Source organism: Lates calcarifer, linkage group LG13, assembly GCF_001640805.2.
Source record: "Lates calcarifer isolate ASB-BC8 linkage group LG13, TLL_Latcal_v3, whole genome shotgun sequence".
NCBI classification, from domain to species: Eukaryota; Metazoa; Chordata; class Actinopteri; family Centropomidae; genus Lates; species Lates calcarifer.
Window position 1 is genome coordinate 12,585,431 of NC_066845.1, and position 23,878 is coordinate 12,609,308.

General features: G+C 41.7%; 2 protein-coding genes across 5 annotated transcripts in view; both read right to left on the reverse strand.

The window, feature by feature from the left end:
• The window catches only part of si:dkey-40c11.2 (drebrin-like protein), a 29,451-nt gene extending 18,066 nt beyond the window's left edge, over positions 1-11,385 (reverse strand). Inside the window, exon 1 of the mRNA XM_051075313.1 lies at positions 11,009-11,385. Within this exon, the coding sequence (XP_050931270.1) occupies positions 11,009-11,100 (92 nt within the window). The 5' untranslated portion in view covers positions 11,101-11,385. The remainder of the gene's footprint in view (positions 1-11,008) is intronic.
• Positions 11,386-18,248: 6,863 nt separating this feature from the next.
• Positions 18,249-23,878, reverse strand: part of rhobtb4 (Rho related BTB domain containing 4) — a 41,004-nt gene continuing 35,374 nt past the window's right edge. For all 4 annotated transcript variants that reach the window (XM_018668706.2, XM_018668704.2, XM_018668705.2 and 1 more), the window contains one exon: positions 18,249-23,837. In XM_018668706.2, the coding sequence (XP_018524222.1) occupies positions 23,659-23,837 (179 nt within the window). In that variant the 3' untranslated portion in view covers positions 18,249-23,658. The remainder of the gene's footprint in view (positions 23,838-23,878) is intronic.

The following is a 23,878-nucleotide window of genomic DNA, read 5'->3' on the forward strand; positions in this document are numbered from 1 at the left end:
AAAGAAAGAAACTACAGAATTTGGTCACAAAACTGAAGGAACGAAAACTGTCCAGTAATTAAAACTGCAGTAACCAAATCAGAGTTTTTGTCTTTGGCTCTTCATTAGGTGATGAAACATAGATGTCAAAATGATGGAGACTGCTGCTGAAGGATGGTGTTTATGTGAACACCTCTCTGTGCTGATTAACTATTCCACAACAGAGCTGACCTAGATCCACTTGGGGAAAGAGTACCAGAAAGTAACAAGAAAGACAGAGTTAGAAAGACAGCGAGGGAGATTAAAAAGCAAGTAAGGAAAGAGGAAAGTCACGATGAAAACAGAAAAAAGCATGCAGAAAGTCTTGGACCTCATACTCATGGCTTGATGCAAAGGATTCAGTCAGGTACCCTGCAGCGTGGGCTGTAACCATTGTAATCCCCACAAACCAAGAAACAGGGCCCCTTAATAAGAGCTGTTGAGAAGGAGGAGATTGAAACACAGCACCAAAGACTCCCAGAGGACAACTTAAAATTACATTAGTGAAGTAATATTCTTCTGCTTGCCACAAATGAGTTGCATCTTGGTTATTAATTAAATAGAGAAATATAATTTGCAGTCGAATGTATCGGCCATTGGAAAACAATGTTGATGTGCTGATATTGTCACGAGGCACAGAGCAGACAGAAACTGAAGACAATAGCTAATGGGATGTTTGGGATGTGGGGTGAAGGCACACTTATTATTAACAAGCCAAACATCTCCAAGCAGTACTGTGGTTTATGAAGTAAGGTGTAATATCCTTGTACTGCCATTTCCACTTAACACAATACTTAACATGCGCTTCTACTGCTGAAAGGGGATTCAGTTTGTACTCCTTGAGAGGGGCAGTATATAACAAAATCACAATTTGTGCAGGAAAAATAGGCAGAGACATATTATTATTTTAAAACGTATACAGTCAAAATCCAGTACACCATAAAGTTTCTGGTCTGCTCCACATGTATTAAGCTGGCTTGGGCAAAGGCCTTAGGTAAGCAGATACTCATTTGGGTTATTATGTGATGGTTGTGCCTAGCACAGAAACCATGATCCAATAACCGAACAGTGCCAAGTCCCAATCAGCAGCATTTACAGTGGACAAACAGACTGTCAGGATATCCTACTAGACTCTCACATACACACGCACAAACACACACACACACACACACACACACACACATGGAACTTGATTCAGTCCATGCTTCACATTCTGTAAAACTTAAAATTAGGCTTAATTAATTATAGCTGTATTACAGCACATGGCAGGCTTATATTCTCTAAGAATAAACACTCTACATTTTCCCACTTTAATAATGATAAGGAGCACTGCCTTTGTAAAACCTGCTATGCTTCAGTGACATTTCACCACTAAAAACTTGATCTTCAACTCATGACTTACCCAACCGCCAGCAGTAACCTTTTCGCAATGGCAACAGACAAAAACTGTGTTGAAAAGCTTCACCTTTTGCCCTACCAGTTCAGCTCCACACTAAACTGCGGGATATAACATGAATCTGTATTAATACTTTTGAATTCTGTGCCGTCATTAACTGCTGAACTTTTTATTAACCAATCTACCAATCAAGTGAAGCCCCAGAGCTCCAGTAATTCTGCAGCAAACAAAAACTATGGCATGCTTCAAATACTTCTGAAAAGTTTGACATTCTGACTGACTACAGGATGTTGGGACCTGCTAGGGTAGAAATGTGATCTCATGTTAGTCCAAAGTCACAACCTTGTTTTATTTATTTATTTTCTTAGGTGCTCTCATCTTGTTTTGGCTATTCATGCAAAGATAATATGAAAGACAATTCTAAAAAGATCAGTTTCTACATCTATGCACTGAACAGGACAACTTTAAGTAACCTGTATTGTGTCCCCATGAAAATATTAATCAGCTTTTTGGTGGAGTAATGATGATAAATCATGTGTAACTCCCCTTTAAACAGTTGTGCAAGTCAGTCTGAAGTATGATTGGGCTGTCTGTTTGACCCATAAGAGCACTAGCTCAGATCCACCCTCTGAGTAACACTGACTTATCTGTGTAGTATTTGACTGGGTGGAGGACACATCAGACTCCCCTAGAGACTATTACAGACCACTGAAGCTATTTGGCCTAGAGAGAATGGGATAAGTAGTGGGACAAATGACAGAGGCAATGGAGCACAAAATTATAAGAAAGAACAGAAAGTGTACTATATTAAATGTAGGAAAAGTTGGGTTTTTAAAAAAGCAAAACAACAGAGTGCATACAATATCAGTCAGTGGGGGGTGAGGCAGTGAGGGGCAGAGGGAGAGACTGGATGGAATGCTGAAAGGAGGAGGGGAGGGAGGAAAATGCCTTTTCTCAGCAAAACACGGAGCCAGAGAAGTTTAGAATATGACAAACTAAACAAATAAGTAATTAAATCACTGCCAAGGACCAGTGACAGAAAACAGCCCTCTCTGTGCTGAGGCAGATGGAAAGGAGTGGGGGATGGACAAAGGGAGGCAAAAAGAATGCTGCTGTATAGTCAATGTGGATTCGAACATGTCCTGAAATGACAAACTTGGAACAAACACAGATAAAACACATGATTAGGAGGCTGACACAGGAGGCTGACACAGCTGAAGAGCGGTGAACACTATACTGTCAGGTGATGAAGTGTGAGGCAGCAGATGTAGTGGTGGATTGCATGGGCAACACTCAGTCTCCTGTTACAGCCGTGGGTTAATCCTCAGACAGCATTAGCCAGTAACTGTGTAAGTAGAGCTGCACATGTACTCATTACTTAGCTACCACATTTCTGTCTGTGTAATGTAATCCTAACCATCAAGAAAGGCAAGTGGGTGTCATTGTAGGTGTGTGTGCATGTGTGTCCATCTGTTTCAGCATATTTTGTCTCAAGGAAGAATGTGAGAACAATATTTATCAATCGCTTGAAGCAGCTTAGTTTTAAAGAGATACAGGAAGAAATGGTATCCATCCAATCAAGGCTTTCTGACAGGAGGAAACTGACTGGACCACTGCATGTAAAAGGTGATAAGAGAGAGGGTGGAGGTATCTTTACACTTTCTAATACATTTAAACTGACATTCTCTTTAGTGTGGAGAACACAAACATGCACCTAAAGTAAGCTAAACCCTTATCAGTCTGGTCCAGTTCTCATTCTGGTAAAGAAAAGACTAAAGGGAAAGGGCTTGGGGGTAAAACAGTTGTGATTGAACCAGGGTTTAACAGAAAATGGGTACATGAAGTTCAATGTTGTGAGGACCGTGTGTGCTTAAAGAGTGATGGGGCACATGGAGAGGGTGTATCAGAGGGAGGGATATATTCAGGTTGGAGAAAAGCCACTCAGAGATAGGGTTCACACTGGGCTAAACAATGAAAAGCACAGGGGACGTGGATAGGTATAAATTGGCAGGCTAAGAGGAGTACATAATGGCACACAATGGGAAAGAGCCAGAGTGTATAGAGGGTTTCCAAGGGGGCAGAAGAGTATGTGGTTATTGGGGGCAACTGTCTTGATGGAAGTATTATGGGGGAAATTGCTGTGGGTCTCTATGGGGTAAATTGTTATGACTCTTATAAGAAGGTATACGGTTTGTTCGGAGGGCTATAGGGGAGCGGATGGGAACGGAATTTATTTTCCTGCACCTGATGTGAGAAGGGAGAGGAGAGGAGAGGAGGAGAGAGGAGAGGAATGATAAATCCTCTAAAATCGTTGTCCACTGGGATCAGTCTGGCATTTCCTGTTCATGCTGTCCCACACTGCTACACACACACACAAACACACACAGGAATTGCCTCCCTTATTATGAGACCATTTAAAACACGATGGCATCTTATCTTCGACCATTTCCTTCAGTTAAACAAAGCAAACTCATTCTCTCATTCCTCTTCGCCCCTCCACCTGTCCTCTAATCTTTCCCTTTTCCTCAATCTATCACTCCCCTAACTTCAGTCATTTGCTGATTCTGCTTTTCAACAACCTCTTGCCAAGACCACCATGCTTAACTTGTCTCCACTTGCTGCATTTCCTCCTCTTTCCTCTCACGTGTTGTCCTCTCTCATCTCATTATTCCTCTATATTTCTTACCAAGTGTCCCTGCCCATTCATTTGCAACCCCTTCCCAGCCTCATCAGTCCCTCTCCGCTCATCTCCCCCGTTCCATTCAGTCTCTTTCAACAAACAACCTAGCTTTCCCACCAGGGTCGTCAGGACAACGGACACCCGCCCCCCCTCCCGCACAAACTCTCCTCACCCACCCACCCACAACCCAATCCCGCCACCTGTGAATGAACAAACATAACAGGAGAAAGGAAAGTGGAGGTCTTGCATCCAGTGTGACTCTGCTGCAAGATGGTACTAGTTAACCATCAGAATGCCATGATTACCACTGCGTTGCTTGTGTGTAGCCATGGTGAAGTGGGAGCAATTGCTTAAGCAACTTGGCAAACATAACTGATGACACCTCACAGTGTCAGCTATGGGAAAGGGAATGGGAAAGGGGTGTGTCTTTATCGAGTTGGCCCGGTCTTTAAATGTATTTGAATGTGTCAACTCACACTTGTATACATGAAAGTGTCAGTGCATATGTCTGATGATCTCATAACTGTGTAATTAAAAGCAAGATAACAATAAATATGTTATCGTCTGTCAAAAGATTTACGGCTGTCAGGCGCTGCTGGTGTTACACTTGGCACACTCACCTAACAAGCGAGCCACAACAGAACAGAACATTACAAGACGTTTCAGCATGCACTTGGTTACTTACACAACATTCTAAGGCCAGCGTGTTTATGAGTTCATTCTTTAGCAATGAAGAAGCTGTGTGGGAGATACTCTGGAGGTTGCGGATGCAACACCAGAGAACGCCACCTTACTATCTCTGGGTTCGAGACTTTGCAATCCAAGCATGGGAACAGTGTTAAAATAGGTAGGCCCCTCTCATATCTGTAGTATTAGAATATGAGTTTCAATGTACTTGAGTGCCAAAGGCTTGGACTCACAGATTATATCTTTGGGAAACTCTCCACATCAGACACACATAAACATCAGCAGAAGAATTTATTTCTGTGATATCATATTGTTGCTCATACATCCCTTAAAAGTGCTTCAGCTGGACACACACACGCCATGTTCATCCTCTTGCCAATGTATGAGGAAACACTAAAATACAGATGTTTTTAGACAGCTATCTGACACACCCTCGGAAATACCACTCTGTCTCCTACACTCAAGACCCATTAGTTAGATTAAACAAACAATTCACCTCAATCCATCTTCCATTTTTCATAGCATTAGCATGACAAATTCATCTGGTTTCATAAAGATACAGCCAAAGTTTTCCAGCAGAGTGCTTCAGCCTTTTATCTTGAGCTGCAAAGGGCAACAATAACGTATTTGTTGTGTCCACTGCTGTGGGCATTAAAAAAAAGGCCCAGGATTTCCAGTGGAAACAATGTGTAGAGGGCATCTGGATTAAGGTCAACTGCTCTGAGGCACTTGAATGAACAAAAGGAGGATTTGACAAAAAGGTCTAGTATGAGGACAACTGACAAAATTCTGAGGGTTATTGTCCCCAACGACCTTTACGCAAAACCTTTACTACAATAAAATCAAACATGCCACACCTGCTGGATACAATGTTTTTACGATAACAGCTCTTCTGGGTTAATAATGTTTGAGTTATTGAGTTATTTTGTTTCAATAGAAACTTGACACCAAGAGTAATAACAGCACTGCAGTGCCACCAACTCATGAAACATTAATTACTAACCTTTTGCGTTTTCTATGGGGTAATTACACGTCACTCTTCAACACGGTGTCAATTTGTGGTCTTGCACCCGACAGTTTGCACGCTAAGGTACCCAAATACAGAGACACACACACTCAATACACACATACAGTGTTACCTTTTGCAGGCATCTCTAATCGTGCCTGAGACCCACTATTACCTCGCAGGTTTGCCTTATACCCCAGATGAATCTAAACAATGCTTAAGAGAGAAGCAGTTGTTTAGTGATTACTGCTCGAATCATTCTCAAGTTCACTAAACAGAGATACTTATAACAGCCATTATGGCCATCATTGTCATCATCTTCCAACATGCCACCCACAGGCTTGCTCACACAAGCAGCTAGGCAAGCTGAGTATGGTGGTTTGCAGAAGGCACAGTGCTGTCCTCAGGTACAAAACTTGTATATTTGAAATAGGAACTATGCTTTAAAAAGAAAAAAAATATTATTTAACCAGGATATGTCTGTGCCCTACTACTACTACTACTTAATCTTTGCCCTAACGTCCTACCAGAAGCACTTGAATGGCCCGAGTACTCCTCTTGTCAGCCCAAGTTTGTGCTCAAGTGCCGCAACTGAAGTACCCTGTAACTGACACTGCAAGGTTTTTACAGCAATAGTAAGTGATAATGTTCATGCCTCTTTGGAACGAGAGAGAGAGAGCGAGTGAGTGAGTGAGTGAGAGAGAGAGAGAGAGAGGACTGGGCATTGATCCAACTGCCCTCTGACTTCTCATATACAGTATACCGCTATTTATATCAGGGATCGATCAGACGTCCTGTTATCAGTCAGCCTGATAACAACACCGTGTGTGGCCTTTGAAGCCTCATCCTGAACAGCCAGAGGAAACCGAGCAGACTGCCTGTTTTCCTTCTGCAGGAATCCAGAGTCAGGTGATCAGTAGGTTTTGTTTCAGCGTAGGAAGCTATGACAACCTTTACCAAGGTAGTTACGGAGTACACAACAGCTTGTGTGTCAACAGCTGGCTATAATAATGCTGTTGGGTCTCTTTGTGACAGGTGGGACCGTGGAAATATCAAGGAACTGAACAAAAAGTAGAACCTGTGCAAGGAAGTTCAGGTAGCGGGTAAATTCTTGATAACAGCGTGATGATAATGGTTGTTTATCTTTACAAACAAGATAACTGACTTGCTGCACTTGCGTGCATAATTTCCCTCTGGAGTCAATAAATACTGTACAACTACAGTATACACAAGCAGCAGCACTCGAGGATGTGCATCCACACACACTGGTAGCCTTGCGTATTACCTCCCTCCCATCCTCTCCCCAACACCCACAGGTGTATTCCATCTAGCACGTAACTTTAGACCCAGGAACTCTTTAGGTCTTGGTTAATCATGCATGAGCCTGTGGAAAATTTGGCAAGTAGCAGCAACACAAGCACCCCGGGCCCATGCTGAAATAAAGGCTCCTCCATTTATCATCAACAGGAGAGTCCCTTCACAAGAGATCAGAGGCCTGGAGAGCAGAGGATAGCGTGTTGCTTCTTAAATGAAAACGAGTAAGATTGATTACTTAAGTTTCAATCAGAGTGCTGAAATCAGAAAAGATAAATGAAGGCAAAAATAAAAAGAAATTATCTGTATCCAGATAATAAATGAATCCAGTAGGTTAAATGACAATGTTATATTACAATACTGCTGCAAAACAGCTGCAAAAGGTCAACATTATGAATACTAGAGGTGAGTTTCTATTTCAAAACAATGCTAAAACTGAAACTTAATATTTGCAATTCCATTACCATTAACATAGTGACAGATAACTTTGCAGCTACCATTCTGCCAAAAACTGGTCATGAGTAAAGGCTTTACGTCATGTTCCAGTGAGTTCTTCTTAACTTCTCAGGAAATTCTTTTATTTGTATATGAATGAGGAACTATCTTTACTTGGAAAGATAACATCTGAGTAAGTAAATTAAAAAAAACACAACCTCAAACTAGTTTGTCAGCAATCAATTATATTAAGGTATATAAAATCTTAATAATACAATAGTGTCATTTTCTAAGAAACTTGTTTTATTTCCGGATAACAGCTACAGTACATGTTTCATTCATGGGTGTGAATAAAATATCTGCCCTTGGTCTAGAACCAGAAGACTTTCAACCTAGAATAAATGAGAACAAGATTGATTGGTCTCTGAATATTCAAACTGAATCACTTTGTTAGAATGAAGTCCGATATTTACTTTATGCGTCACTGCCTGGCTGAAATAATCCCTACAAGAGAACTTAGTGAAGCACTTAACACAAGCACAGCACGTGGTATCAAAGTGTTGACTTCAAGAAAGAAGTCTATGAAGAAGGTGTGTTCAAAGTCATCAGGGCCCACAGATGTGTGGATGCAGCCAACACCCAGTTCTGATGAACAGAGGTCAAACTGCTTCACAGCCTACCAGGAATTCCCATCTGATATGCTTTGCAAGGCTGAAGCAATGCTGTAAACATTTTTCTAAATTGATTATTCCCCCTCTTTTACATGCTTGGCTAGGCTGGTGCTGTAGCCTATTTGATATTTGGCAGGAAGACACCTCTGGTAATACATGCTGGTTTTGGAAATTTGCTCTTATTTACACTGTCTCACTGGCTGAGCCGCAAATGTGTAAATGTGCAGCGCAAACCACTGACAGAGGGAGTTTATTAAATTGTTAAAAACAATGTATTTTATAAGTTTGTGCTAGAAATACAACTTCTGCTCTTTCATTCATACAAAATAACAAGCAAAGGCATCAGTAAAAATGTAAAATGGACATAAATCATGATTTCTGCTGCTAAGTATTAAACATTCCTGGTCAGAGGAATGGACAATGCCCTTGGGAACATGCATTTTCACTGTCTCTCTTTCTTTCTGTCTCTCAAAGCCCACACAAACACAAAACACATGCAGACAGTACAGGTCTCCAGCCTACAAGTGAGACACTTTGTAGTCCTCAGTGGTCTGGGAGACTGAGAGGAGACCTCCAAGGCTGTGTGTTGAGCAGAGAGGTCTGAATGAAGGATGCATTGAAATTGCTCCTCTTTTCTTCAGAGTCTCGCCCACAAAGGGTCTGTTTCCCATTCAGGACACAAGGTCATTAGATAATACACACAGGGACCTCAAGGCCTCACAGTGGGGGCGGGATCACTCAACAAAACAAGTTTCCTACCCCTCTCTGCGCAAATTTCTCAACGCCCCTGACTCACTTTAATAGTCTCTGCAAGATGCATATTTACATCCAGACACAAATGTATTCACATGCAAACTCGCATGCACGCGTATAAAATGCCTCCAACGCACAAAAACACACACACATGGAGGGTGTCTGTCTCACTGGTTTGACAGTGGGAATCATGACATCATCGTGTCCCCCTCCCACCTCTCTATTCAGTCCCAGCAGAGTTATTTAGCCTTCTAGAGTGGGCTGAATGAATGCTGGGGGATTTCTCTCTCTCTGTCTCCCCCTCTCTTTTTAAATTTTCTCTTTTTATCCTCTTGTTAGCCCAGCGAAACACGCGCATGCTGCGGATAGATGCATCTGCACATGTGTTTGTGTGTGTGTGAGAGAGTTTGTGTGCTTTGACAGGCAGTGGGCTGGCAGACGCAGAATCCAGATCTGTTGTTCGCTGAAACTTAGGGAAATTCTCTCAAATGAGCAACTGCTGGATCGGTGAAGTGTCAACATGAAGGTGTTGCCATGGGACAAAGCCTCCATAGTGATACCGAACATGGAAACTTTTAGAGATTTTTTTCCAAACGCAAGAAAGAATGGAAACTAAGCATGTTCTGCCTGGATGGGGAAACTTCTTTCCACTCCATTCACAAAGATGTCTGATTTCAGCTTGTCAAGGTTAACTGGATTTCATTTCCTTAAGTCTGCATGGCGTCATGAAAAGCCAGGAAGAAGGTGGGGAGAAAATGGGCATGGAGACCCTGTGGTAGAGAGAGATGTGGAGCAGAGGAAGATAAAACAGAGATGGACAGAATCAGTCCTTTGCTTCCACATGACCACACGTGTGGGCTTGGGCCTTGGCCTACTTCTCTAAACTATAATTTTGTCAAAGTGAGTGGATAGGTGGAAAGAGAGGGGTCATAGTATGTCTAATTCTCCTTAAGTTTAACCAGTGACAACATGTCTGCAGCTGAAGAAGACAATAACACACAGACACACACACACACACACACACATGCAGAACAAGAGACATGGAGAGAGGACGAGACAGGCAGACAGTTTTGTTTGGAAAAGAAGGATTGGGAACCATAGTGACAAACAAGCCAAACCCTGTGACAGAAGCACAGAATGAGGGAAGTGTCAGGTGTTCAGGAATAAATTAAGTAGATCAGTTCAACTTTCAATGTGTTTAAGGCTAATATAGACTTGTAATTGAAGTCAAAATTAAAATTAGTGAGCTGGATCTTTAGAAAAACACTTAATTGTGTTTGTTTATACTTGAATTGTAGACTAAAGTTAGTTTCAAGACTACTCTGCACAGTTGATCTTTAATATTTTGCCCCTAAACTTTTATTCATTGGACACACCTTAGTTATTGCTCAAAGGTAGTTGATTGGTGTTACTGGTTAGTGCTTGCATGCGTAGTCTGCTGTCTGTCAAAGAGCCTCTCCCTGAAAGACAACCTCTGTCAGAGATCAGCACATCAGCAGAAACATGATCCTCAGCACAAAGAATGAAGCCTCACAGCTCCTGGGGGAAGAATAGCAAAGTCACGGAGCGCAAGGCCCGGGTGAGGACAGCGGGCCGCCGGCCAGGTGCTGCGCTCTGAAACACACCAGCCGCCTGGCGTGCGTAACGGACGGAAATCCACACCTCACATCAGAGGAGGGGACAGTCAGTACATCCCTGTGCCACTGAACCAGTCTGAAAACATTTGCCTTTACTGGACTTGTAAATACAGTCCAGGCTGCGTGCTGTCCCTGTGCTGGCCACCTAAGCACCTCTCATTGGATTAATTGAAATCAAGCCTCTGCTTACGCAACAGCCACTCTGGTTGTGCGTAAACGGCTAAAGCTCATTCAGTAAAACAAGATGGAGAACATGATCGCTTCATTAAAGTTAGTTGTCTTAGTAGTTTTCTATTATGATGACGCAGATTTGTGACATTTCAAAGTTGACATTTCATGATATGATGCAGACAAATCAGGTTCTGCTACGGCAGGCAGATGCAATTTTGTTTAAGAGCACTGTGCAGTTACCAGTTGGTGGAAGAACGGGGGTTGAGGATGTCCTCTTTGGCCGTGAGCAGCGACAGGCTGTAGGTATCAAGGTTGACCGTTCGCGTGCTCATGATGGCAAAAGTTTCCAGACCACTCCCGCAGCAGCAGCTTCTCTCTTCACAGGTCCCGACGGTTTTCGGGGTCGGAGTATCTGCTGGAAAACAGCCACAGCGGAAAAGCGAGGGTCTTTCACGGCAGAGAAAACCGCATCAAAGGTACGCAGGCTCATGCAAAGTGGGCTTTAGTTCCAAATTGGAGCGGTCTGTGCAGGCGCTGCGCACTCACAGCGTGGAGGAGACTGCGACTGCTCACTGCTCTTTGTGCAGCGGGGTAGAATAAGTTTTCACTAAAAAGCCCCACCTCCCGTTGAGAGAGTGGAAAGCATAATGACTTCACTAGCTGGGTTCCCCTTGGAAGAAAAGTGCAATGCAACCGCTGCGCAACGCGTACAGATCATAAAAATCAGTCTCGTGCATCCTCATTATTCTGTTATTCACTTAGTAACACTGATCTCCGTAAGTCAACTTGTCAGCCTATCGATTGCCTTACACTTTGACTGACACTTGTTGGACAACAACTGCAAAGCAGAGGAGAGCACTTGAGTTATTTCACCGCACCACCACTATTTACATAATACTGATGGCAAAAGATAGCTAAGGGTCAATGGCCCGGATCAATCCAAGAGAAGTAGTTATTTTGTTGTTGCTTTTTCAAATGGCTGAGCTATCTTTGAGTAAAAATGCACAATTGGAATGATGTTGATGTGGTTTAGAGGGGCTACAGGGGGCAGTGAGACAGCCTTGGATCTGTCAGTCTCCCTTTGTCTCTTTTTGTCTTTGAATTGGCCCCCACTGGCCTTTGGCAGACTCCAGAGAAGCCATTTACAGTGTAGGCAATCTCCGAACGAGCCAAAGAAGGGCCAATTTCATGGGAACTGAGTCCGAAGCAGGCTGCACATTTAGCAGGGGAGACTGTTTCAGTGTTTAAGAACAGCTGGGGGTCTGTTCAGTGGCTGCCCAGCAGTGACGCTCACACGCACACACCCCAAGCTGACCACACGATCACATTCACACACCAGCACTGCCATGCATTGATGCACAGGCTCACGCATGCACAGACTGTGAACTCTGGACAAAGTCCCCTCCAGACATGCAAACACACATACACGCTCATGCACGGGTATTTGACTGTGGGTCAGTGGCACTGGGGGGTTTAAGATCCTGGATTATGGGAATGTTCCTGAGCTCTGTAATTTACTTAGCAGCCATTCTTAGATAATCCAGGGCAGATGTAGAGTTTGAAAGTCACAGGTTTATTTTTTCAGGTGTTTCAGGTTCTGCCTGGATTTGACAATATTTGATTTCAGATCATTTTCCCTAACATTCAGTATGCTGTGCCATGCTTTTCGCCGCTGAGATTTGATCTGGAAAAAAAAATGAGTGGCTGATTAATCCTTCTGTGGATATTGGATTGACACAGTCACCTGACACAATGGCCTGTGAAACTAACCACTTCCTTTTAAGGCAAAAGAGTTTCCACCTACATCTCTGTATTCCTTCTCTTTGGGTATATTTTTCACTGTCAGGGTGGCAGCTGTTGTTCAATTATGCCATAGTCAGGAAATGCTAGAAATACGAAACAGTTTTTAGTATTTCAACACTCTCAATATTTAGAGTAGAGGAGAGCAAACCACTGTGAGAATATATATATCTCACAATTTAAAAAATCCTCACTGTGTCACATTTGTCATTTTGTCTGGAATGGTATTAAAAGGCCCCCATCTGGTTATCCCTTACTGTAAGTCGTGTGAAAAATGTTGCATTAGTTGTATAAGTAAGCATGCAGCACACACAGACTTTGCTGTTCTGGCCAAAGCTTGCATGCCACAGGGACAGGGGGCATGACATCCCCATGCCGCTATTATTCTTACAACTTCCTGCTATTAGAGGCTCTCCTGCCCTTCTAGCTTCTCAGCCCTTCACTGTGGATGTGGACTGCAATGCTGTTATGCTCCACTTCAGAGGACTTTGGCATTTCCTCTGTTGGGGTGCGGTGGCAGCTGTTGTTGGAGATGGGGTCTAAATGTGGGAATGATTGTATGTCCAGTGGGGATTCAGACATGAGTGTGTGTGTGCGTGCGCGCGCACTTGCTAATGGGGATTTTCTCTTCATTTACTGCAACCCCTTCTCTAATTGTCATAGGCCTTTTGTTCAGCTTCCTGCCTTTCAGACTTTGCCTAATCTAAGAGAGTGTGGGTGACAGAGTGTTGAGTGGTCAAGTCACATGTAACATCCTCTCCGAGTCTCTAAGAGCACCCTTAAATTCAGAATCCATTCATGAACATGTCTCTTTGATAATTCATGGAGTCCTTGTACGTGTAACTATTCCACCATCTAATGATAGCATGCGTAACATGCAAAACATAATCTCCCTCTGAACTGACAAAATAAACTTTCTGTCGCTAAACAAACCACTTTCTTGTAGGCATGGACTTGCACAAAATCCAGTTTTTTCAGGGCGTATCGAGGCTTGCGTGGCAGATATTGCATGTGCTCAGACCTGATGGGTGGTGTTAAGAGGTAAGAGATGCGTTTGGGTTCAGGGGTCACAGCTTGATCTCTGTCCTCCTGTTGTCCTTACACCACTAATAATACATTTTCTATTGCTCCTCTGACCTACCTACAGCACCTCCTTACGTGTGAGCATGTGCTGTCATATTCACGTGAGTATGGACACTTGCAATGGTTGTAATCTTCTGTTCAAGTTGTCATAAATACAGCCTTTCCTAGGACACTATCCCATCGTCTTGTCAATTTTTTTTGTTTTACAGTATGAACTGCTGGAATGTGTCCAACCTTTTAAGTGCCATTTGCTCAGATTTAGGGGTGGCTGAAGTTGAAACAATTTCAAGTTTTATTGCTCACTGTAAATTGTCCTTTATTCCTGTTTTCCTGGGTGAATGACTTAAAAAAAAAGAGCTGTGTCTTAAGAGGGTGATCTTTTTTTATAGCAGATTTTATATGTCAAGCATGAGAAAAGAAAAACCCACAAAATTCCATGTTTGCAGTGTAATGTTTTATGTAAGAAGATGCTCTTCTCTGACAAATGTTTCACAACTGCAGCTGTATTTTTGGTATGTTCGTGAAGGCTGGGCACTGTGCATGACATAAATAACATTACTGTGTAATTGTATCAAATCCCTTAATACTCAATATTTTTACTTCAGCGACGACACCGCAGTCTCACCTCCCCCTATCATGGTAATACTTACTGTAACTCTGTGGAGGAGTCAAGTTATTTTCCTTCCTGGAGGTAGATAATGACATGGATGTGGGAGAGGCTCACCGGTGGAGCTCAGTGGAAGTTAATCACAAGTGATATGCCAGTATTCTACACACATTTTCTGACAGCTGGGCTCACAAACATACCAGCGGCTGGAGGCCAACAACACTATGGCATAGCCTCGAAAGACAATTGAGGTCAATTCAGGTGCCAGGCAGACGCGATAAGAGGAGGAAATACCAGATAAATGTGGCAAAAGTTGGTAACAGAAGACTGGCTGGAAAGAGAAAAAGGAAGAGGATACAGAGAGTGCACACACATGCACATCTTTGTCAAACATTGCATTGGCTTGTGTGTGTGTGTATGAGTGTGTGTGTGTGTGTGTGTGCGTGTGTGTGTGTGCGTGCGTGTGTGACAGAGTGAGAGATAGAGGCCTAAACATTGTCTGTGAATCTGGGTGTCCTCTCATCAGGCTTCCAGGTGAGGTCACTGCTCAGCTATGTGCCTTCACAACAACTCTGAAATATCTTTCCCTTGAGCCTCACTGTGTAAATGACCATGTGCATGTGTGTGTCTGTAAGTCTCTGTGTGCCTGCCTGTGCAGTGCGCAATTTTAAAACCTTTGAACACGAACGCAAGTACAGAAAAACAGGATTTTCCAAACTGACGCTCCTTTTCCTCTTCACTTTGTCTCATAGTAGTGAATAAACTTAGACTTCCTCATAGTTTTGTGGTTGTCTTGCTTAAGTAAATTATGACAAACATAAACAAATGGCAGATATAAAAAGAGACCACAAATTTTATTGTTAAAAAAAGGAGCTCCATGTCTGCTTTCCCACACGACACAGGCCTTGAATTAGACCATGGTGTCAAGATGATAAAGTATTCATAAACTTTGCTTTGTGAGGCCCTGATTTAGAGGTATGTATACAAGCCAGTGCAATTCCAGTAAGTATCAAACTCACAGTAGTATGAGTAGAAAGAATTTGTTCAGTTTTGTACCATAGGTCCTGACCAGTGTGTGTGGACCTGTTGTCCTCCCCTGCAAGGTTCATGGTGACGGTATTGGAAACATAATCTGAAATCATTTCTTCTTCTTTGAAAAAAAGGCTGGGCAAACAGTCAGACAAGTTAATCAATAAAACTTATTTTTGGTTGCCTTTATTTAAAAAAAAAAAAAAGGTTTATTTTTGCTCACATATTGTATTCATTTTTATTTGTTTTTTTTTTGGCTGAAATAGCATAGTTTGTGAAAGGTGGGAATGGGGGAGAGGGGGTGAAGACAAGGGTTTCAGAAAAGAAAGGGGGACACAGGAGACAGGTGGTTGCAGTTCCAGGTCAGGAGCAGCAGCATGGACAGGTGCATGGACTGCAGAACAGCCACAGCTACAGAGGAAGTTCTTTGGACAGAGTATTCTTCTTCTTCCTCTTTTTATTCTTTTTTTAAATAATATTTTTGGAAACAGTAAAAAAAATAAATAAATAAATAAAAGGCTACATTTCAATAAAAACAGAACAGTAAGAGGACAAATAGACTTGGTCCTGAGGAGGTTTCACCATTTCATCAGCAAAGCTTCTGGGCAAAGAAACACAATCTTTGAAATACAAGGATCCTTAAAAAAAAGGATGTATGACCAAAACAGCTCGACATGAAGTCTCCATATTGTCTACACTGGTTTATTTGGTGTAACTGAACATCTGTCATCTTATCTTGTCAGATCTCATCAAATCTATTCTTGTGCTCTCTCAGTGTGGACAGACTTTGGGGAGGTCTGGACCAACAACAAGCAGATGAGACACGCTTGGAGGAGGGTGAAATATACAAAGGAATGTGCTGTCACTCCTCAACCAATAGAGCTCCTTTGCACATTTACTATTACTAGTTGGTCCACTTCTTTATAAAAATGTCCATGGCATGTGCGTGCTTGTGTGTGTGAGTGTGTTATTGTATCCTTGAAAGCTTTGAAGCTCTAAAAATACCTCCTTTCGCTCGATCAGATTATACTGTGAGCGATAAAAAGTGCTTGATCAAGTTATACAGCCTCTCTGTGATGTACAGCTTCTTCCCACTCCTCAGTCATATTCTTAAAGGCCGCAAGCACCAACAAGTTTCATAAACACTATCTGCACGGTTCATGAGAGCCCCAATGCATTCACATTGTACTGCTCGCAACTGTAAGACAGTTTTTTTGCTCTCACATTCAGATCCTCTTATCTGCTCCTGAGGGAACCCTGGAAAATGAGAGCCAGATGTGGTGATGTCAGCGCGTGTCTGTGACTTAAGTTGTGTTCTACGAGGCTGCGGTACAAGAGCAGGGGCAAGGTCGGTGGGAAATTTGAACACAGCCCACGGATCAAACAGCTGACACAGCATAAAGGTCTGTAATCAGCATTCAAACTGATGCCCGTCGTGACCATGGATGACGCTTGGGTCACTGCTACAAACGCACACTAGTAAATTCCTCCATTTACTAGAGGATAAAAGGAAAACTGGTGTACGTCATTGGCTGTTAAGAGTTTGTCAGTAGGCAGCTTGACTAGTGTGTTTTCCTAGAAGATTCCGATTGTAACACATACTTACAAACGTCAATGAGGCAAATGGACACAAATATCCCACTGCCCGCAACAGCCACCTTCCCTCGTCACTCTGCTAAAGTTACCCATCATCAGCCACATCACTAAACATCACCATGGCAACACCCAGCCATCTCACCCCATGTTTCTGTGGCTTTCTGTGATCCCTTACCAGACTTACTCTATTAAAAGTCTCAGCTCACAGCATGTCGATCGCAATGATGCATGTGTTCAGGGAGCCACTTGGTGAGAGTTGCTGACTCAGTCTGTCCTACTTCCAAAGTTTCAAGGAAGCACAGAAAACCATACAAGAATACACAAATGTAAGAGGACAAATAATAAGAGATTTTATTACTGAAACCAACGTATGTATGATACATGTTTTGTTATGTTTATTTTTTGTCATGAAAACAAAATAAAGAAATTTTGTGTGTGTGTGTGTGAGAGAGAGAGAGAGAGAGATACTGAAAAAGAGATGCCACAAAAGCTTTCATTTAAACTGAAAAACCCACAGGGTATATCTGAGCCATAAAACTTTAATTACAATGCCTTAACACATACAAAAATGGTTTACATTCCATCCCATTCCATCCAGAGGTATTTCTTCTATATTTTCAGTATAGTTGCACAGTTGTTGCTTTTGTCCACTAGGTGGCACAGCTGCATCAAATTACTACAACAGCATTTTGAGTCTTCCACCCATTCTGTGAAACAAAGGGCTAAGAAAGACAAAAGACAGGAAAAAAAGCTACTTTCTCTACAATATAACGGGGACCCTAGTGGGCCTCATGCATCATTAGATTAATGTTCAGTAACAAAGAAGATTTGTATGGAATTGTATATTTCCAGTGTTATTTAATTGCCAATCTTTTTTCATGAGGAATTAACAGTGAGTATTTTGTCTTTAATGACATGAACCTAGATGACGATCTGTTTGCATTTTATTGTCAGAAAAGACAGTGAGTCTGAGTTATACCTTATTTGTTGTAACTACCAACCCACCACCAAACCTAATGCATAATAATACAATCAGATTATATGTTGCTGGTGAGTATTATGAAGTAATCCTGCTTCAAAGGAGGAGGATTAAATAGAATGAATCAATAGAAAATCAATTAAACAAAACTGTAATGTACATCTGGATGTTAAAGGTAGTTTGAATAGGCATCTAAAATCTTCATGACTTGATGTTCACAGTCTAATTCTGTATTGTGCAAATCTGTATTTAGCACTTTTTGCCATTAACAACTGTCTGACTTTGTGTGTTGAAAGTGAGTGACAGTAAGTATAACAAAGATATGCTCAGGCATCAGAAGAATCTATGCATTAAAAAAACACACAATGACAAATATGGGAGACAAGTTCAAAAGATTAACAGTTTTAATAAAATCCATGTCAAACATCAAAATACTGAAATGGCAAAAAAGAAAAAAAAAAAAATCTTTTTTACTTTTTGAAATTTTGTACAAATCACAGTGGTTCAAAAATATTACAAATTTTTAGTTTCAAAACATTTTTTGCAACAGCAGAGCAGCAAAACATTCTGATTGTTGTATATTTTCTTGAAAGCCCTTAATATTTTGTGAGTGTGGTGTGCTCTTTCTTTTGCCTTTTATTGTAATTAACACAATAACATGAGCAGTAAATGTTAATACAACTCATATGAGCCAAATGGAAACAAAAGTGCATAACAATACTATGCAGTATGTATGATCCACTTCAAAATTACAGTATAGACTGTGGGTTAATTACACCATGTCTGTCTATATAAACACTCTCCCTGTCCTGGGCCTCTCCGTGCATACAGTTCTATGTATACACCAGCTTAGTAAATACATACAGTGTGGTGAGCAGTTATAAGGTGTGAGAGGTTAATTCCAGCTGGGACTCATATCAAATTTACAACATTGTACTGTACTTTGGATAACAACTATCTTCATTAAAGCATAATATATGTAGTTGTCACAGCTAATATCTGCTAATATCTCTTTAATCCAACCAGTAGTTCACAGATGCTGTTCCCCAACTAGAAATACACTGACTTTATGCATGATTGCAACATAATAAAATGCAGCTAAATAGTGGAAGCAATAGGGTATACTGTTGAATTTGGCTTAGACAGAAAGAGATCATGAAAAAGTGGAAAAGTAATGCGATATTTTAATTTTGATTGAGAAAACTGGTAAATATAAAGACTTAGCATATCAAAAAAGAAGTATTAGGCTACATAATAGAAAGTGCAGGTACCTGAAAGAGTGCGAAAAGATTGTTTTAAAATTGCTGGTTTGCTGGATTTCTTGGTCATTTCATAATTTAAGTCATCCGTTGCGTAGCTTTTGAAAAGGTGATATTACATACTGAACTTGTAAAGCTCCACATCTTATGTCATCACTGGAAGTTGTCACTATGACCCCAATACCCAGTAACTGCTTTACACCTCGAAAAGTCTTAAAGAAACCTAGCTCTAAGATACCGTACATTAAAGAAAGCTGCCTGCTAATATTTCTGTGCTAACGTGTTTTTCTTGGCTTGGTCGACTTTTATTTGAGCCCAGAAGGCCTCGGGTGCAGTGTTTTCGGCCTGCACAGAGCCAAAAGACTGAGATTTCACTGAAGGCACAGCAAAAAAGACACCAAAGACTAAAAAACAAGGTGTTCTCTCAGTCACTAGGCCTCGTTTTCAAAAAAGGAAGGTCAGACCTGCTAAGAAGGAGGAAAAGCTCCAACTAGAATAACTGAGGAGGAAATGAGAGTAAAAAGGATGTGATGAGATTGAACAAGACAATCCAAATTAATATCTCCTACATCAGAATGTGACGAGATGTAAGTCTCGCCTGTAGCAGTCACTGTGGAGCAAATATTGAGGGCTGAGTGTAGCTAACAAAGGTTTTAAATTTTGCATTTCCATCTCTCCCTCTCAGTGAATCAGGGTTTCTCAACCTTCCCTGGCCTGTGACTCAACCAGTAAGTATTTACTTTATTTTGTCTTATTTTTTAAATTTTAGAAATTTCCCATGACCCCATCAGCATATCAGGAGACCCCAGAAAGGGCCTGAATCCCAAGGTTAAGAAACTTTGCTGTACATACAGTAACCTATGTCTAACATCAGAAACATGCATCATGCTTCACTCGATTCCTCTGTCATTACATGCAGGCTAAACCCAAATATTATACTTGGCTTTCAGCCATTTAGGACATTCTTAAATATGTATATCACAATACTTGATTTCATTTGAAATTTTGCTTTTCAGTATGCCCTGTACCCGGTATCTTAAAAATTACAAGAATAAGCTTGACTGATTGTATTAACTACAGTAACAGTATAAATGTATGTAGGTGTCCCAGCATATTATTGGTATATTTACCAAAAGTGGAATATTTAGTGATGCTACCTTAAGCTGAGCTGCGTTAATTTAGTTAAACTGACTTGTGCATAAAGCCACATAGCAAGAAAAAAAGCTACTGTAGGGTTCAGTGCCAAATAGGCCTTATACAAGGTGGACAAGTCATGTTACTCAGCTCCTCACTGAGCAAATTGTGGGAAAGTTTGAAAGACTTGAATGGGAATATTGTGCTACAATCATCAGGTTTAGAAACAATCTTACATAAGGAACATTTCATGCTAAGCACAGAAAGGTACAGTAGAATAAAAAAGAAGAAGAAAGTGCATTCCAACACCAAGTGTCATTATAATGACAAAGTTAGGCCACCATGCAAATTAACCACATTCCAAAAGTGGCTGCACCCTCCCAGTGCACAGGCCAGCCAGTGCTAATTAAAAAGCTTTGCTTTCTCAAAGTCAGTGGTTTTGAAGTTACATTGCAGAAATCAACCGGATTCATTTTTATCACTACCTCTCAATCACCAGTGAAGAATCCCAACCATGAAGTGAATCCAAATAATTACCAACCTAGAAAAAGCACACTAATCTAAGGCCATATGATTAGACCCACCTACTCTACTACACTTTATCAAAATATGACTCAAGGCCATTTGTTTTTTCTGCATAAAACAAGCAGTCTAAAGATTCTCCACATTCATGGATTGAAAACATCCCCTCAAGCAGGATAATAACGACATAATCCATTTTATATCTATAACATTACCATTGTCTACTATATTCATCATATGAGCAACTGCAGAGCCTGTCTGCCAAGTTTAAACTAAGATGTTCCTAAAATTTCAAACTAGTTTTTAGTTTTGTCCAACTATAAGGCACATGGACCGAGAGAAGAGATTTAATGGGTCAAACCAACCATTAATGAGACAAATCTAATAGCTATCCTTTCTATGGGGAAATAAAAAGAGGCCATGGAAGTCCATCAAAGGAGTCATCTTTAGGTCTCATTTCTAAATTCACATAGTCCTGCACTGGGATGAGTTTAAATATCCATGGAATAATTTCAAAATATGTAGGTTGAATGTAATGCTGACTGTGACTTGTTCACTTTTACTCCACTTTCACTCTTCTCCGAGGAATCAGCTCAATTCTCACTTGGGTCTCACGAGATCCTATCTGACTTCTATTTCAGTAGCTGACAATGACTTTAACACACCTCCCGCGGAGAACGGCAGAACACACCACATGTCTCACACTATCTATCATCTACAGCTACCTGGATAAAGCTGAGGGGGCGCAAACCCACAAATAGAACAACGTGCTAACAGAAACTCATCAACACAAAGTCTTGTTTTCACATTCAGTACTAAAGCCCAAAGAAATTAGCACCCTTAGCGAGAAAATCAGATTTGTGCAGTGTCTATCAAACCATATGTCATTTGAGACAACACTCATGATTGCAAATTCAATCTATAGTAATATTATTTTTCTGCTTATGGTTAAGGAAACAAAACAGATCACATTTTTTATACATATTAAAGCAGCAAAAGACAGTAAAAGGTTGTAACCACTGTATGTAAAAGCAGAAATCTACACATTCTAAAACCAGTGACCTATTATGACCTCTTATAGACTGCTGAAGTAAAATTAAGGTTTAACAATTCTCATGTTTCAATCATTAAATTTCTGCACGTTCATCAGAGTTAAACACTAAACAACTAGAGACGTTTAAACTGTGAACACAAAATCACGTGTGTCTGTGTGTGTGTTTGTGTGTGTTCTTGTGGACACTGTCTTACTGTGTCTTAAGCACCATTTTCAATTCCAGCAAGAGGAATGGAAGGCAATGTCCAGCAGTGACACTTTTCTCTTGACACCACAGACTGAAAACGCCAGCACGAGGAGGGATTCAAATATCATAAGCAAACTGCCTCCTTCGCCTACGAGCCACTTTTTCTTCTCTCCTCCATCCCCTCTTGCCAATAAAGGAAGTAGGGAGGCAGACGAAGAAAGTGAGGAAGAAAGAGATCAAAAGAATCACAGCTTTGGTATTCAGAATCAGGTGAGAATCAATAGTCAGGTATAGTTTTTTAAATGCACTAATAACACTGCACATGTGCTTTAGCTTTCTTCTAATACTTTGCAAGGATTGAAGTTATGATCTTAAAAACTGAAACTAGACTGACGAAATCACAGGCATCAAAACTCCTGTTAGTGTGAGGGTTCGTGCCGGGGCCCTGAGAGTGCTGCCCCCAGTGTCTTAGGGGTGTAAAGGCAGGCTGGCTGAGGTGCTCAAAAGCAACCTAGTGGTCATGGACGTTACAAACCCATTTGTTTAATACTGAATCTGTCAAGTAAGGCTAGCCCTCTTTACCCCCAGCATTGCTATAGAGTGGTCATTTTGAATATCTCTGAAGTGCAGTTTGGTGAATCCAACTAATCAAGGAGAGCTTATATTTTTGCTCTATTTTTTGCAGGTGTGGTGCGCAGGAGGAGGGGTTGAGAGGTGCAGGGGTGGATGATGAACACCAAAGACCACATCAGGACTTGACTGGAGGTTAATAGCTAAGATCAAGCCTCCCCAACTGGAGCATCCTAACTTGCTAACAGTTTTAAGGTTACCCTTACACCCATGTGTGGGCTCTACATTAACAGTCTCATCTTTGCAGTTGCAATGGCAATCATCAAAGTCCTCAACACTTCTTGGGAGCAGTGTGCGCCATCTCCCCTGATAATAGTATCCTAGAAGGCGCAAGGAATATATAAAAAGGTCAAATAATATCAAAATAAGAATTACATTGTCAGCGTCAGTTCCTGGGAATCCAGTGCTGGTTTTAGAGGGGTGGACCTTGGGCACGGGTCTGTGTGTGCAAGCTAACAGTCAGTAAAAGTGAAGGCAGAGGTAAGCTCCCAGGGAGGAGCAGCAGTGGTCAATGTGTAATAGTCATTAAGGTCAATGTGAAGGATGGAGACTGAGAGAGATAGAGAGCCCTTGCTCCCAGTCCAATCACTCAAAGGCTGAGACACTGTGAGTGCTGGTGGAGGGACAGAGCTCTTGTGGAGGGGTCAAGGGGCTGCACTGCAACACCACAGGCCCTTAAAGATCAGGGCGTCTGGGAAGCACTCAACTCGGAAGCATCACTCGAACCGCACGCACACACTCCCACATCCATGCATATACCCTTCAGTTATGTCCACACTTGTTACACAAGCATACAGAAATTCACTCATCAAGTCACCCACAATTATAAAGAGGCACATACATTCCCCCAAACATGCTGACATTCAGGCATAAGTAGCACTGAGAGTCATTTCTGTCACTGATAGAGGGCTCCGAGCCGATCTCCTCTATATGCTTTAACAAGGGTGGGGGTTGGTTTTCCTGGGTGTGATGACCCAGGTTAGGATGAAAAAGTCAGTGGAGGGCACCCTTTAGGAGACATGCGGAGAGGAGGATGGGTGTCTCCAGAAACACCAGCCCCGTTTGGTGTGCTGCTTGCGCAGGATCTCCTCCTCACGCTCGCGCTCCTTCTGAGAGCGTAGGTAGCGGTCCTCCTCCTTCAGGAACCACACAGGAGGCCAGCGCTGTTTCTCAAAGTGCCTCTGGTTTTCTACAGAGAGCAAAACAAAAACACAGGAGAGGCAATAACTT